Source organism: Poromitra crassiceps (assembly GCF_964638095.1).
Source record: "Poromitra crassiceps genome assembly, chromosome: 16".
NCBI classification, from domain to species: domain Eukaryota; kingdom Metazoa; phylum Chordata; class Actinopteri; order Beryciformes; family Melamphaidae; genus Poromitra; species Poromitra crassiceps.
Window position 1 is genome coordinate 25,282,666 of NC_139645.1, and position 15,076 is coordinate 25,297,741.

At 42.8% G+C, this 15,076-nt stretch overlaps 2 protein-coding genes across 2 annotated transcripts in view; both read right to left on the minus strand.

Annotated features, from left to right (window-relative positions):
- The window catches only part of LOC310791545 (uncharacterized protein), a gene marked incomplete at both ends in the record, with an annotated part of 557,869 nt that overhangs the window by 161,853 nt on the left and 380,940 nt on the right, over positions 1 to 15,076 (minus strand). The window lies entirely within an intron of this gene.
- Positions 1 to 15,076, minus strand: part of LOC310791123 (NLR family CARD domain-containing protein 3-like) — a gene marked incomplete at its 5' end in the record, with an annotated part of 67,740 nt that overhangs the window by 3,704 nt on the left and 48,960 nt on the right. Inside the window, 3 exons of the mRNA XM_083652823.1 lie at positions 3,692 to 3,738; positions 6,290 to 6,385; positions 8,748 to 8,921. Coding sequence (XP_083508949.1) covers positions 3,692 to 3,738; positions 6,290 to 6,385; positions 8,748 to 8,921 — 317 coding nt within the window. The remainder of the gene's footprint in view (positions 1 to 3,691; positions 3,739 to 6,289; positions 6,386 to 8,747; positions 8,922 to 15,076) is intronic.

Sequence of the window (15,076 nt, forward strand, 5' to 3'; positions counted from 1 at the left end):
ATGTGCCGGCATGAGTTTTTGACGGTATGATAACCTTGGACAAAAATACCATGGTTTCACATATCACAGACTAAAATACATGAAATATGTTACAATTTAAAATATATTAAAACTAAAAAAAATAAAACAATTTGAAATTAAATTATCTTTACAAAAAAATAAAACATTTTGAGACATTTGCCTGTTATGTAAAAAAGAAACACCAGTCAAATAGAAACTGCACTGTGTTACAGCACATAGAAGATGGCTCAGCAAAGTTGCAAAGTTAGTTACATGTTTGTCCAGCAATACTAATGAATGATACATCCCGTTTTTTTATTTTGTAGCGACAGATGGCCTTAAACGCCACACTCACGTGACGCTTCTTGAGAGAGAGAGGTGAGAACGTGCATCTGCAGACTTTTAACGAGGGACCATGAAGGCGTCATGTGACGTCAGGCTAGCTAGGAGCCTGGAGGTGATGCTGCCAGTGCTGGCAGCTGCGACAGTGTTTTGCTATCAACCTTGTTAATCTCGTTATATTCTTCATCACAGCGGGTCATCCCCACTGTGTACTTAATCGCGCACTAGTTCTGCATAAGCACCTGCAGCTCTCTCCTTATTTTACTGACGTTCTCACTGATTACACGGCTGTTTACATGCGTTTCTGAACGAACGGCTAGCTAGTTATTAGCATAGCTTGCTGTTAGCGATCATGGATGTTCTCTCGCCCTCTCGGTAGATAATATGTAACCTTGCTGCACATAACATTACTTATTTGCGGGAGTCCATGGGAGAAGTCTCCCGCTAGTATTGATGCCCAGTGTGATGGCAGAGAAACGTGTGTTTGCTGCGTCGCGTGTAACGTTAGTTTAGAGGAGGCTCTCACACACACACACACACACTCAAAAAGACGTGGAAAAAAATAAAATAATCGCACACTTTTGCGGTTATGTAATCGCACGTGCTGACATCGCGATTGCGATTGCGATTCGATTAACCGTGCAGCACTACAGTGCACCTATTTAATAATGTATGCAAAACAAATCACAACAATCTAATTTCTTTAGTTTTTCACACTTTTTCACATCAAAAGTTAGTTTTTCAAGATTTCATTGATAACAGTAATTTACAGTTTGCTGACATCACCTAGTACTATCAAATGTCTATCCCATTTCAACCAATCATTTCACGATATGCAGCTGTCAATCAAATCTTCATTTCAGGATCATTTTCTCTTCCAAATGAAGGGGAAAATGGCGCCTAGTGCCTGTCATCTGGCAGAGTTTCTAGCCCATAAACTAACTACTAACTTGAGCAAGTATGCAAACTAAATCAAACGGTAATGTCTAAGAATGCAAAGAAATGTAACTGGCTCATTAAAACACGCATTCCAGGAATATTATTTACATTTATAATGATAATGGCGCGCGCCTCCGAGCCTGACAGCCTCCCTCCATTGCCTCATAAGAAGCAATGGAGGCCCAGAGAACTGAGAGTGTGTAAACAGTGTTCTTCAGGGGAAATAGAAAGTGAGGTCCATTTTCTCCTCTCCTGCCCCCTGCTGTCAGAGAGGCCTTCCTGCAGCAGCTCAGAGCAGCAGTCAGCAGACTGCCCCCTGCTGTCAGAGAGGCCTTCCTGCAGCAGCTGTGTGCAGCAGTGTGTGTATGTGTGTTTATGTGTATGTGTGTATGTGTGTGTGTGTGTGTTCGCGCGTGTGTATGTGTGTGTGTGTGTGTATGTGTGTTTATGTGTGTGTGTGCGTGTGTGTGTGTGTGTGTGTGTGTGTGTGCTCACGTGTGTATGGGGCGGCTTTAGCTCAGGAGGTAGAGCGGGTCGGCCAATGACGCAAGGGTTGGCGGTTCGATCCCCACTCCCTCCCAGCTGCTGTCGTTGTGTCCTTGGGCAAGACACTTAACCCCCCTTGCCTCGTATGATTGGTATGAATGTAGACATGAATGATGGTGGTCGGAGGGGCCGTTGTGTGGCTGCCACGCCTTCGAACCACCGGTACGAATGGTGTGAACGAATAATGATTCTGTGAAGCGCTTTGAGCACTTGGAAAGGCGCTATATAAATCCAATCATTATTATTATTATTTATTATATATTAGAGCTGGGCTCGGGCTGAATTTTCCTTGCCGACCCGACCGAGCCCGTCACATTATTAGCCGAGCCCGGCCGACACTGACAGGTGTCCAATTGATAATCTGTTCGAGCCCGGCCCGAACCCCCTCCCTGATTTTTTTCCCCCCCGGAGCGCAGTGATTAATAGGAAAATAATGAATTTGGCACCATAAAGGCGCACTTACAAGGCTTTAGAAAAGTAATAGATAGATGGCACATTGAGGGAGTTTAGTTGCAAAATAAAGCTATAGCCTAATATTAGGCCTAAAGCAACAACAGCAAATAGCGACCAGCCTAACAGCCCTATATAATCCCAAACCAAAATCAGTCCTCGTAATTCAAAGCAGTCAATGATTAATACGTAATGTACAAAGCAAAACACCAAACAGCCTAATTTGTGCGTGCCGTGCACTGCCCACACAGTCCCACATCGCTGAAAGAAGTACTGCACGGTGTCGGCGACACCAGCCGACACGCAGCTGACTCCGGGCAGAGCAGAGTGCATTGTCTGGGCGTGTTTTATTCGATGCCTTCAGGTGCTTTCATTAACGTAGTAAATTAGCTCAGGAGCTGATGATAGATATATTTGAAGGCAAAAACAAGTGACTGATTATGTGACCGAGCCCGGCCGGAACCCGAACGCGACTTCAATGTTTATGTCCGAACCCGGCCCGTAAGTCGGGCTCCTATAATCAAGTTGTGGAGGCAGGGTAGGTAGCGCTGTCTGTTAGTCACCATGTGACCCCATGTCACTTTTGTGACCGATACACCCCACACACACACACACACACACACACACACACACACACACACACACACACACACACACACACACACACACACACACACACACACACACACACACACACACACACACACACACACACACACACACACACACACACACACACACACACACACCTCAACCCATGCACACAGACTCGGCATAACACCACCTACTGGCAAACACAGAAAGTGGTTTATCTCTAGAACTATTTGTCGGATCAACTTCAAACTTTGTGAGGGCGCTTAAAGGATAATTGCGTTTTTTTCCCAACCTGGACCCTATTTTCCACACTGTATGTGTCTAAGGGACTTATCGTGACATAATTTTTTCAGATTGGTTGAGTACTCACCAAGCTAGCCTTGTTTACAGCTCGAGCATTATCGTCAAACAACTACCAGTGTAACCCAGTCGGGCAATTGCGCACCGCCATTCCACGGTTCATTCTCAGTAAAAAGAAAAAACTGACAGCTTGAATTTCAGGTCGCAATTTTTTCTCTCTGTAGTGATCTGACCTGGGACGTTTGAATGCAAGTAAATAAACAAACAGATAAATAAAAAATAAAAATGTATGTTTCAAAACGTGTAGCGACATCTGGCCACTGAAAGGGAATGGTGTCTATATGGGAGTTGGCTTTTAATTGAAGTTTTATGGTATTAACAGACTGACAGTTCATTTCTTCAATTTCATCATAACACATTTTGTCAGCCATCTTGTTTCAGAATAGGATTTGAATGAATAGATGTCACACATGAGCTTTCTATTTCAATAGAAACTGAATCAAACTAAATACACACTTACACTTCCTCAGGCCTGGTTTCAACCACCGAACTGCATCATGGTCCACACTGTGGGGGAGGGGGGTAAATAAAGTTAGACAGCATCATCTCTTTGATCATGAACAAATAACCTTCATAACCTTCCATAGGAGTGATTTTCCAGACGCTGTCAATAATATCCTCCATTCAACATCAAACAATATTTCACAGCTTCTAGCAGCTCTGTTCACACTGACTTCATGAATCAGAGTCAATGTTCATGTTGGTGCAGACCTGAGTCACATGACCAGACTGAGTCTGTACGCTAACACGAGTCACTCCACTCCTGTCAATAATGGCTGTAACCATAGTAACGTTTACTGCAGACCAATATGGCGGCTTCCTGTGCTTTTAGTTTACTGGACACTAGTAGCACCAGTAATCAGAGGCCTCAGTTCTCTATCAGATTTTAATAAACCTCCACTGACAGACAGCAGCGTGGTTTTTCTTCTCCCACCTCATGAACTTGAAAAACTACATTTGGCCTCAAGACACAGAACAAAAGACAGACACAGAACAGCTGCAGCAGGGCCGGCGCCAGGATGAAATGACTGAGGGGGCGGTTTATAACTGGGGAGGGGGCTGATTATTTTTTTTTTTTGATTTTTGTTCGATTTTTTTTATTTTTTATACAATATTTTTATATCGTAAAACATAGGTTATATACCCACTATGCCTATTTCTGGACTTTTTAACCATAATAACCTCTGAAAAGCGCAATAACAACACAAGAAAGACTACTATTCAAAATCAAATAAAACATTTATTTCAGAGCAGCAGATTAAGGCATTAATAGAGCTGAGCTTTGCATAACGTGAAATGCGGGACCTGTCTGGAGCACTCTGAAAATATATGTCTATATGAAATGTCATAGAATAAACAATTGCTGCAAAAATCGACAAAAAAATAAACAAAATAATAGCCAGTCAGTGCCAGGTTCATTAAATTAAAGAAATAAAGTGATCAGATGCTAGATAGAAAATAGCTGGTGGAGCAGCTGCAGTGTTGAGGAGACAGACTGATAGAGAATAACTGGTGGAGCAGCTGCAGTGTTGAGGAGACAGACTGATAGAGAATAACTGGTGGAGCAGCTGCAGTGTTGAGGAGACAGACTGATAGATAATAACTGGTGGAGCAGCTGCAGTGTTGAGGAGACAGACTGATAGAGAATAACTGGTGGAGCAGCTGTAGTGTTGAGGAGACAGACTGATAGATAATAACTGGAGGAGCAGCTGCAGTGTTGAGGAGAGACTCTTTAAATTAACCATCATAAAGTTAGGTAACGAGTAATGAGTGTGGAGCCTGACGTCATGTAACAAGAGGCCGTGTGTGTGTGTGTGTGTGCGTGTGCGTGTGTGTGTGTGTGTGTGTGTGTGGGTGTGTGTGTGCGTGTGTGTGTGTGTGTGTGCGTGTGTGCATACGCACGTGTGTGTGCGCGCGTGTGTGTGTCTGTGTGACAAGCGGCTGTCCACTCCGCTTCTGGTTCATACTATTCAAAGCGACTGAATCCACTCTCAGATTTAGGATCAACAGCTGAACGTTTCAGTTTCATTCAAAATCTTCTCTCTCCATAACTGAACTGTGTGAACTGAACAGCATGAAGCTACAATGAGGAGTCACAGCTGGATTTAGCCTCTCCTTCATAACTGAAGAACTGAACAGCATGAAGCTACAATGAGGATCCACAGCTGGATTTAGCAGCAAATACATAGCTATATCAGCTCGTATCATTAGCACAACCGCATAGTAGCTCCCATCGGCTCCACAGAGCTATCTATGTACCGCTTGCGACAACAACAACGTTAATTCAAGCATTTGAGCATAATTGCAGCGGCAGAAATTACATTTCCGATTATAAGGCTATCATTATCGTCTGATAACGATGTTGTGCCGATATCATCGTGCAGTAGAGATGCACGGGCCACAGTTATAACTATTGGTTGAGTACTCACCGAGATAGTCTAGTTTACAGCTCGTCAAACAACTACCAGTGTAACCCAGTCGGGCAATTGCGCACCGTCATTCCACGTTCGCTATAGGGATGGGAATTTCATGCATTTTCCTTAACCGTTAGTTGGGCAACTTAACAATCAGTTAATCGGTTAATTGTTAACGTTGTTTCTCCCCCCCCCCCCCCCCCCCGTAAAAAAAATATCACGTCTCGTCTTTCTCTCAGTTCAAGTTCTATTTAACCTCACAGTCACACAATAGCTGCATATCATTTATGTGACATTCATGGCATGAATCACAAACGAAAATAATAATAAAACTATAATTAGCCTAAAAACAATAAGGCTCACCTCCTGTCCTTAATAGTAATTTCAACAAAGGGGGACGTGATCGCCTGGTTCAATAAACTTCATGAAATCCCTCGCCGTCCACCACGCTTCTTTTCCACCATAAAGCAAGGCTTCTGTGTTATTGTCTCTAGACTGCACGCACGATGCCTGCTCCAATCGCCTAGTATTAATATTTAGCTATAACTAAAAGGGGTATCCAGTGCGTTAAAAAGGGGTCCTGACCAAACATCAGTTTTTCACAAGTTGGCACAGCCTTCTAGCAGACGTTAACCTCTCCATACCTGAGAGAGTCCAGTCTCCATTGTGGATCCTCCAGTCCAGCAGAGAGCAGCTTCACTCCTGAGGCTCCTGGATTATTGTAGCTCAAGTCCAGCTGTCTCAGATGGGAGGGGTTGGAGCTCAGAGCTGAGGCCAGATACTCACAGCCTTCCTCTGTGAGCTGACAGCCTGACAACCTGCACACACACACACACACACACACACACACACACACACACACACACACACACACACACACACACACACACACACACACACACACACACACACACACACACACACACACACAAACGCAGAGGTTCTCAACTGGTCAGCCTCATGACCAACATTTTCCTTTAGTCATTTACAGAATTTATTTATTATTATATTATTATAAATTGTAGGGTAATTTAGCCCTCTTCACAACAAGCTAGCATGGCATGTTGGTACCAATGGATGCATTAGGTCTTCTAGTTTCATATGGTACTAGTATCTTCACTCTCGCTTTAAAATGGGCCTGCTAGCATCTGAAAGATAGTAATGTTGGCTGCCGATGCCAGCATTCTCAATGAGTAGACAAACGTTTTTCTCATGGACACAAAGTTCAGCTCTTTGCATGGCAGCCAGCTGGCAGCTGAATGGCCTTCAGCCGAGAGCACCAACTGAAGCTTCCAGGAGGATCTGTTGTTGAATGTGTTCACCAACGTGTTCAATGTGAGTTTTCAGGAGGTTTTCTCCTCATTCAAACTCTACAAACTGCTCCAGCTGCATCTGGTCCTGCTAACTACTTTATATTCTTGTCTTGAAGGCAGTCAGGTGTTGGATAACCTCCATGTTACAACTAAGGGGAGTATTGTGGCAGTAAAGATGTGTTTGACATTAAATTGGACTCTTTCAACTTTTATTCAGTAGCAACATTAACCACTGAAACCTACAGAAATAGTGATTTTGCATAGTTATGAAACTCAACATCGCCTGATATGAACATTTTTGTAATAACATATTCAGCTTCTTCACACAACACTAATAGTTTGTCATTGTTTATTTTGAGCCTAAACCTAACCCTCTAAAAAAAGAGATCATAGCTCTCAGTGGAAGCTCTTAAAACCAGCTACATGTTGGATATTCCCATTAATAAACTGCTCTGAAATCACTTATTATATGTGACATGCTCGGACAAAATCAGTCACATGTAGCACAGGCCCGCTGTTTGTGTAGAAATGTGATTTTATAAGAAAATGCTGATTTTGGCTGTTTTGGGGTTTCAGAAGATTTTAGTAAAATAAACCATTGGTTTTCAGTCTCTGTAATAATTACTGTGAAATTCAAATACAGCTCATAAAGTTAGGGTGACAAGCATAACTAGCTTACTTTGTCAAACATTGAGGCCGTTTTTTTCAAAACAGTTTGGAAACAGTCAAGACATAAAGGGCTGCATCTCACTCAATATTTGGAGAACAAAGATCATTGCATTTTGGTTTCTCAGCTGGTTTCAAAAATTACATCAGCAGGAAAATGAGAGTTCAGGTATTTTCAGACGAATGTAGAGTAGAATTTAAATGGTCTGTTAAACAGTAATGGTGATCCTGACCTGAGACTCTCCAGTCTACAGTGTGGACTCCTCAGTCCAGCAGAGAGAAGCTTCATTCCTGAATCTTGGAAGTCGTTGTTAGTCAGGTCCAGCTCTTTCAGATTAGATGACTGGGAGCTGAGAACTGAGGCCAGAGCTTCACAGCTTCTCTCTGACAGCTGACAGACACTCAGCCTGAAGCACAAGAAGACATGCTATTGTTATATTGTGTCATTATTGCATTTTTCTACTGACAGACTGTGTTGATGAGGCTTACTGACATTTATATGTAATGCCATCATTGTATGATTTCTACTGACAGACTGTACTGTTGAGGCCCTGGTCTAAAGCAGGTCCCCACTAACACTGACAGGAAAACTGGTTTGATTTCCACACATGGTGCTATAAGGTGATTGGATCAATAAATCCTCCAAAATGGCACATGATTTGTTATGCTGCACAACAAGCCATGAAAAAATAAAAAAGTGGATATAAATTAGGAAACACTTTAAAAACAAATGGATAGTAAATCTGCAGCCTCAGTAGCTCAGGAAGGCTTTCCACAGTCTCAGCTCACAGGGAACTATCTCCACATTGTAATTCAGGACCAAAACTAGCCTGCTTTAAATGTGTTCAGTGACATTTTACGGTAATATGAATTCTCTAACTAGTAACCAGAGGACAGATGTTAAAACTGGGTAGATGATGTTGTCACCTTCCCACTGTTTAACATCTAGCTGCTCTATTTTCAACTAGCTTCACTGGCGTGAAGCTGTATCAATAAAAGTCAAATCATCAAGTAAAACCTTCAGGACAACCTTTGCAGATTCAGGAATCCTGTTTTGAGAGAATGGACCTCAGTTTGGGAAATGTGTTGAATCAACTGAGAAAAAACTGTAAACTGACTTTACCTGAGAGTCTCCAGTCTGCATTCTGGACTGTCCAGTCCAACAGAGATCAGGTTCCATCCTGAATCTTGCAGGTCATTGTAACTCAAGTCCAGCTCTCTCAGATGGGAGGAGATGGACTTCAGAGCTGAGGTCAGAACGTCACAGTCAGTCTCTAACAAGCTGCAACCACTCAATCTGAATAAAGAATAAAGCAATAAAATACAATATTCCATTAAAGCTTTAACCAATCCAGTGTCTTATAATCCAATGGACTTCAGCATGTTGTCAGTGTGGATCAGCATCATGTCAGCCTTATATAGTCTTTCCATCTGAAACCAGACAGACTGTCACTCCTCTGTTTCAGGATTAGCCCATTTTCCTTGAAAACTTTCTGTAACAGACCAGATGAATACATCTAAATGCCAAGTAGTTTAAAATAAATAAATAAATATTTAGTTATGGTCCAGAATCCACTTTTTTGGGGACACAATTTTCAGATGGCAGTTTATCTGGAAAAGTTGTAATAAAAGCAGAATTTGAATTGGATGGGGAACTTAACCCTAACTGGACCCTAACTTAACCTGAACCCTCCAATTGTCTATACGGAAGCAACAGATCAGAGCAAATCAAATATTGCAGGGTTTTATCAAATCTAGGAAGTGAGTTAAAAATTGGAAATCCGAATGGACTGGGGATATATATCTATATTAGTCATGGCCTTAGAAATAGTAGGGGGGTTATGATTTTGTTTAAGAAGGAACTGCAACAACACAAGGGTCGCAGGTTCACGGCCCCATGCTACCTCCAGCTTGGTCGGGCGTCCATACAGGCACAATTTGCTGTGTTTGCAGGTGGGAAGCCGGATTATGGGTGTGTCCTGGTCACTGCTCTAGCGCCTCCTCTGGTCAGTTGGGGCGCCTGTTCAGGGCGGAAGGAAACGGGTGGCAATAGCGTGATCCTCCCACGTGCTACGTCCTGCTGGTGTAGTTCCCCGCTGTCAGGTGAAAAAAAGCGGCTGGCAACTGCGCATGTGTCAGAGGAAACATGGTGCTAGTCTACAGCTCTCCCCAGATCGGCAGAGGTTGGAGCACCAAGTGGGGCAGCAGCGGGAAATTGGCCAATTAAAACTAGGGGGAAAATGGGGGGGGGGGGATCAGAAAAAAGAAGGAACTGCAACACACAGTCCACGCTGTCCAAACTGATGAGAATGGAAGATAGAGATCTATGCTAGATGTTACAATAGATAACTTATAATTAGGGCTGGGTTAAAAAAATCGATTCTCCGATTTTTAATCGATTTTAATTTTAATCCTTTGATATCGATTCATATGTCCAGAGATCGATTTTTTAATTATTATTATTATTTTTATTATTTTTTAATAAACAGGCTAAAATATTATGCTGTGTGTGGTAGTTGAAACATAGTTTCAAGTTGACGTTTATTCATGTTTGTAGTTGAAACAAAAACATAAATACTGTAGGCTACATAAATGGAAATGTTTGATCATTAATATCTACTTTTAGAAATTATATAGGCTGAAATCAAATCACTGTGCATAATTGTGAAAGTGTCTTTATTGACAGATGAAAAGGCTGTTATTTGTTATTTGTTATTTGTATATTTGTCACCACCTGGTGAGTAAATATATTAAAATTGACAACCGGTCTGCAACTTTTTTTCCCCATCTATCTACTTGGCGCAAAAAAGGTTGGGAACCCCTGTGTTACATAACTGGACAGTCATGTAATTCAGGTTACAGCTCAAAAAACACGTTTTGGTATCACTAACCAAATCGATATTGAAATTAATCGAATCGGAATCTAATCGAATCGGGATTAATCGATTCGCAACCTTGTGAATCGGAATCGAATCGATTCTTGAAATTTGAACCAATACCCAGCTCTACTTATAATATCAATATAATCAATATATGCTCCAAATGGAGATAATCCAATCTTTTAGAGGAAATCCATAGTATTATCTCTTCTCAAGAGAATAACCAAAATATCATAGTTGGAAATTTCAATACAGTTTTAAATATAAACAAAGAGCGTGCAGGTACTCATTCCTACAATAACCATCCCCAGGCTCTCTGTGAAATTCAAGGAATGAAGGCATCTCTAGATCTAGTGGACATTTGGAGGCTATACAGAATCCTGACTTAAACAGATACACATGGTGTAGAGCAGTGGCTCTCAAACTTTTTCACATCAAGGACCCCTAAACTGACACAAATTAGACCACAGACCCCCATTTGATAAGATTTTGTCTCAGGGTCCCCCATCTGATAAGCTATTTGCTTTTGGATGTTTTATTACAGAAAGTGTATGAAACCCATGACCAAAATAGTCATGTATTCTGTCATTGTGATACTTATGGATGGAATTATAGTGAAAATAGTTTTTTCGGACCCCACTTTGAGAACCACTGGCCTAGAGGACAAGGTAGTCATATTGATTGTTTTCTCATTTATTCTTCTCTTGTTTCCAAGGTAGCAACATGTATGATTGGTGACCGAGATCTGATCATACTATTATAACAATTCAAATTATTACAGCTGAACATTCTAGGTGGCATGTGTAGCACCTGTAAGAATGGTCGAAGAAGCATTTGTTTTGATACATGCAGATCCCTTTGATTTATTATGTTGTGCACTGACTGACATTAGTTTTCTGTTGATTTCTGTTAGATACACTTATTTTCACTCACCAGTAGGTGGCAGTGTAAGGTGTCTGTGACATAGCACTACAAGCCTCTGTAGAAGAAGACGAGTAAGAGAGAGACTTGAGAAGCGTGTGTTCGATGCGGTTGTATCTTGAGACATCAGAAGTTTTTGCCAGCCTTGCCGACCGTGTGAAGTAATAAATGAATATTTTCCTACACCTTTACTGCTGTCGCTGTGTAAGTGGTGTAACAATTTGGAGGTTCCACCGAGATAAAAGCAGTACTTCACGGCGGAAGAGTGAGTTTTCCAACGGGAGAAAAACACGAGGTGTGTCAGTGCATGACAACAGGTTAGCAAGCTAGCAGCTAGAGAGCTAAGCTAAGCTAGGCTATCGTTGCTAACAGTTGCGTCTAGCTCAAGACACCGAGCCGTTTTTGTTGTTTTTCCGAGTGATAACGAGTGCAAAACATTGAAGCAAGATGTCGGAGCACCGAGAAGAGTTTCTCATGGACATTGAAAAAAAGTTGCTTGAACTGAATGTACAGCAACTACACCGAGTTTGTGAACAGTGCCATATTGCCGGCAGAGACAACGAGGCAATTAAGGACAAAACTCGTCGTGCACTGGTGAAGCACGTTATAAAGTTTTGCGAGCGTGACAAGTTGTTGCAGAAGGAAGACGAGGGCATGTCTGCGCTTTTGCAACTGAGCGATGTACTGGACGCTCTGCTGCGAGAGAACCCAGCGGAGACGGACGGCGCGGGAGCACCAGCAGTTTCCTCTTCACCTGTGACCACCGAGGAGGGGGAGGAGACAGCGCGCCTGCAGCAGCCTGCGTCGGGAGGACAACGAGAGGACAGCAGCACACCGCTTCAGCCATCACGGGAGACAGCAGCAGCGCGGGAGGATGGAGCTCAACACAGAGGCAGAGATTCCATTAACACCGGCTACTATGCTTCTTCCAGTGGTTTCAGAAAGGACTTCAGGATAAACGGACATGTTGGTGAGTCAACCTCAAGAGACAATTTAAGCTTTAGTAGCCTGGAGCACCAGATTGAAAGTGGCATAAGAAAGGGCTATCCCAACATGGAAATCGTGGAGGCAGTGATACGTGCTGTAAGCCCTGGGTTGAAGCTGAGGAGTTATTTAGAGGGAAAAACAGATCTCACCCTTGCTACTCTCAGACAGATATTAAGAGCCCACTATGCAGAGAAGGATGCAACAGTATTGTACCAACAACTGACAAAAGCTGTACAGGGACCCGGAGAAACAGCACTTGACTTTCTGGTCCGAGTACTTGACCTGCGTCAAAAAATATTATTTGCTTCTGAGCGTGCCCAGTCTGGCCTGAAATACAACAGGGAGTTAGTTCAGAGCCAATGCTCTCAGTCCATTATGACAGGCTTGTCAAATGATAACATAAGAGCAGAAATGAGGATGTATCTGCAGGATGAGAATAGTAGTGACGAGCTGCTGCTACAGAAAATGCAGACTGCTCAATATAATGAAAATGAGCGGGCCCAAAAGATTAAAGGCGCTGTCAAAGCCACACATAGGGCAAGTCTGAACTCAGTAGAGAAGAACGGGGATGAAACTGACACTTTGTCAACGACTGTTTCAGCTAAACCTAGCAAACAGACCAAAGAAAACCCCCTGTTTACAAAAATACAGGAGAGCAATACAGCAATTAGGGAGCTCACAGGCCAAGTAGCATCTCTTGTGCAAACTGTCCAGCGTGGCAGACAGACAGGTGATAATAACCCACCCAAAACATCTGCTAATGCTTTCAGGAGGCCAAAGAGACGATGTGTAGCATGTGAACACGACAACAGTGACTGTAATCATTGTTTCAAGTGCGGGAGTGACACACATTGGGCAAAAGGGTGCAGAGTAGGCGGGAGACAGAATCAGTCGGGAAACGGGAGGAGGTTGTGTCAGGGGGATGCGTCATAGCCTCAAAATCAAAGTCCCAAAATGACCCAAACCCAAAACTGAATTCACCCACAGAGCCTGTACATCTGTATGCGAGTACAGGGGAAAGGAAAAAACTGCCCACTAAGCCTTCAGCACCTTTGAAATCAAAAGTAAAAAATAAAGACCCATCATCTCACCTAGAAAACACTGGTACAAAACGTAAGCGAGTTGCACAACTAGTAGGCAAAAAGTGTCTTGTATGGTGCAAAATGAATAGCGTTAAGACTCAAGCCCTATGGGATACAGGAGCACAAGTATCCATCATGAGTGAAGCATGGAAGTCTCAAAATTTACCAGAGGCAAAAACCAATCCCATCAGTGATTTGTTAAGTGATGACGAACTTCTAGACTTGAGAGCTGCCAATGGTTCAGCAATACCATTTCAGGGTTGGGTTGAGGTTAGTCTCAGTCTGTGTAACTGAAATGCTCTTTGAACCTGTAGGAAACATTTCTTTAGAGGAGGGACTTGAAATTACATGTCAACTAGTAAACGTTTCTCGCTCCTCACGTAAAGTGAACATCATTGTGAGAAATGCCATGCATCATGATCTAACAATGCCAGGAAAAGTGGTGATAGGGAGCATACAGAGGATAACAGACTGTTACCCAGTGTACTCTGAGGAAAACCAGGTTAATTCAGTAGTCGTTGAAAATCCTCAAATTCCACCTAACTCCACCACAGAAAAATCACAGAGTGATTCCCAAGACAAGCTGTGGGATCCACCTGTCAATGTGGACCGCTTGACCACTGAACAGCAGGTGATAGCAAAACAAATGCTCAGGGAGGAATCAAGTGCATTTGCTAGGCACAAAGATGATGTAGGCCACATAAAAAATCTAAAAATGGACATTACGCTGACTGATGATATTCCAGTAGCCAAAACATATAATGCCATACCGCGAGCATTGTATGACGAGGTAAAGACCCACATCCAGGACTTGTTAAACAAAGGATTCATCCGCAAATCCACTTCCCCATATGCATCTGCAGTGGTTTGCGTGAGAAAAAGAGACGGAAGCCTAAGACTTTGCATAGACTACAGGGGGCTTAATAAAAAGACAATTCCAGACAGGCACCCCATACCGCGAATACAGGAGATACTTGATGGTCTTGGTGGAAACGCTTGGTTCAGTGTGCTGGACCAAGGCAAAGCTTACCATCAGGGTAACGTTAGTGAGGACTCCAAGAAAGTCACAGCCTTTACAACCCCATGGGGGCTGTACGAATGGAACAGAATTCCATTTGGCCTCACAAACGCACCCGCAGCTTTCCAGCGCAGTATGGAAGAGAGCCTAGAAGGTCTCAGGGACAAAATATGTATTCCATACCTAGATGATGTATTGGTCTACAGCAAAACGTTCACACAGCATGTTGAGGATGTGAGGTCTGTCCTAAAACGTCAGCAAGCCTGGGGAATTAAGTTAAGACCAGATAAATGTGATCTGTTCAAAAACGAAGTGCGTTATCTGGGAAAAGTGATCTCAGCTGAGGGTTACAAGATGGATAATAAGGAAGTTGCTGCAGTGCAGGCGCTCAAAACAAAACCCCCTACAAACATCAAAGAGCTGCAGAAACTTCTTGGCTTCCTAGGTTATTACAGAAGCTATGTGCAAGATTTCTCTCGCCATGCAAAAAGCCTGTACGACTTACTTTCAGCTGATGGAACTCTAAGTTCAAAGTCAAAGTCCAACTGTCGGCCAGCTAGGACGG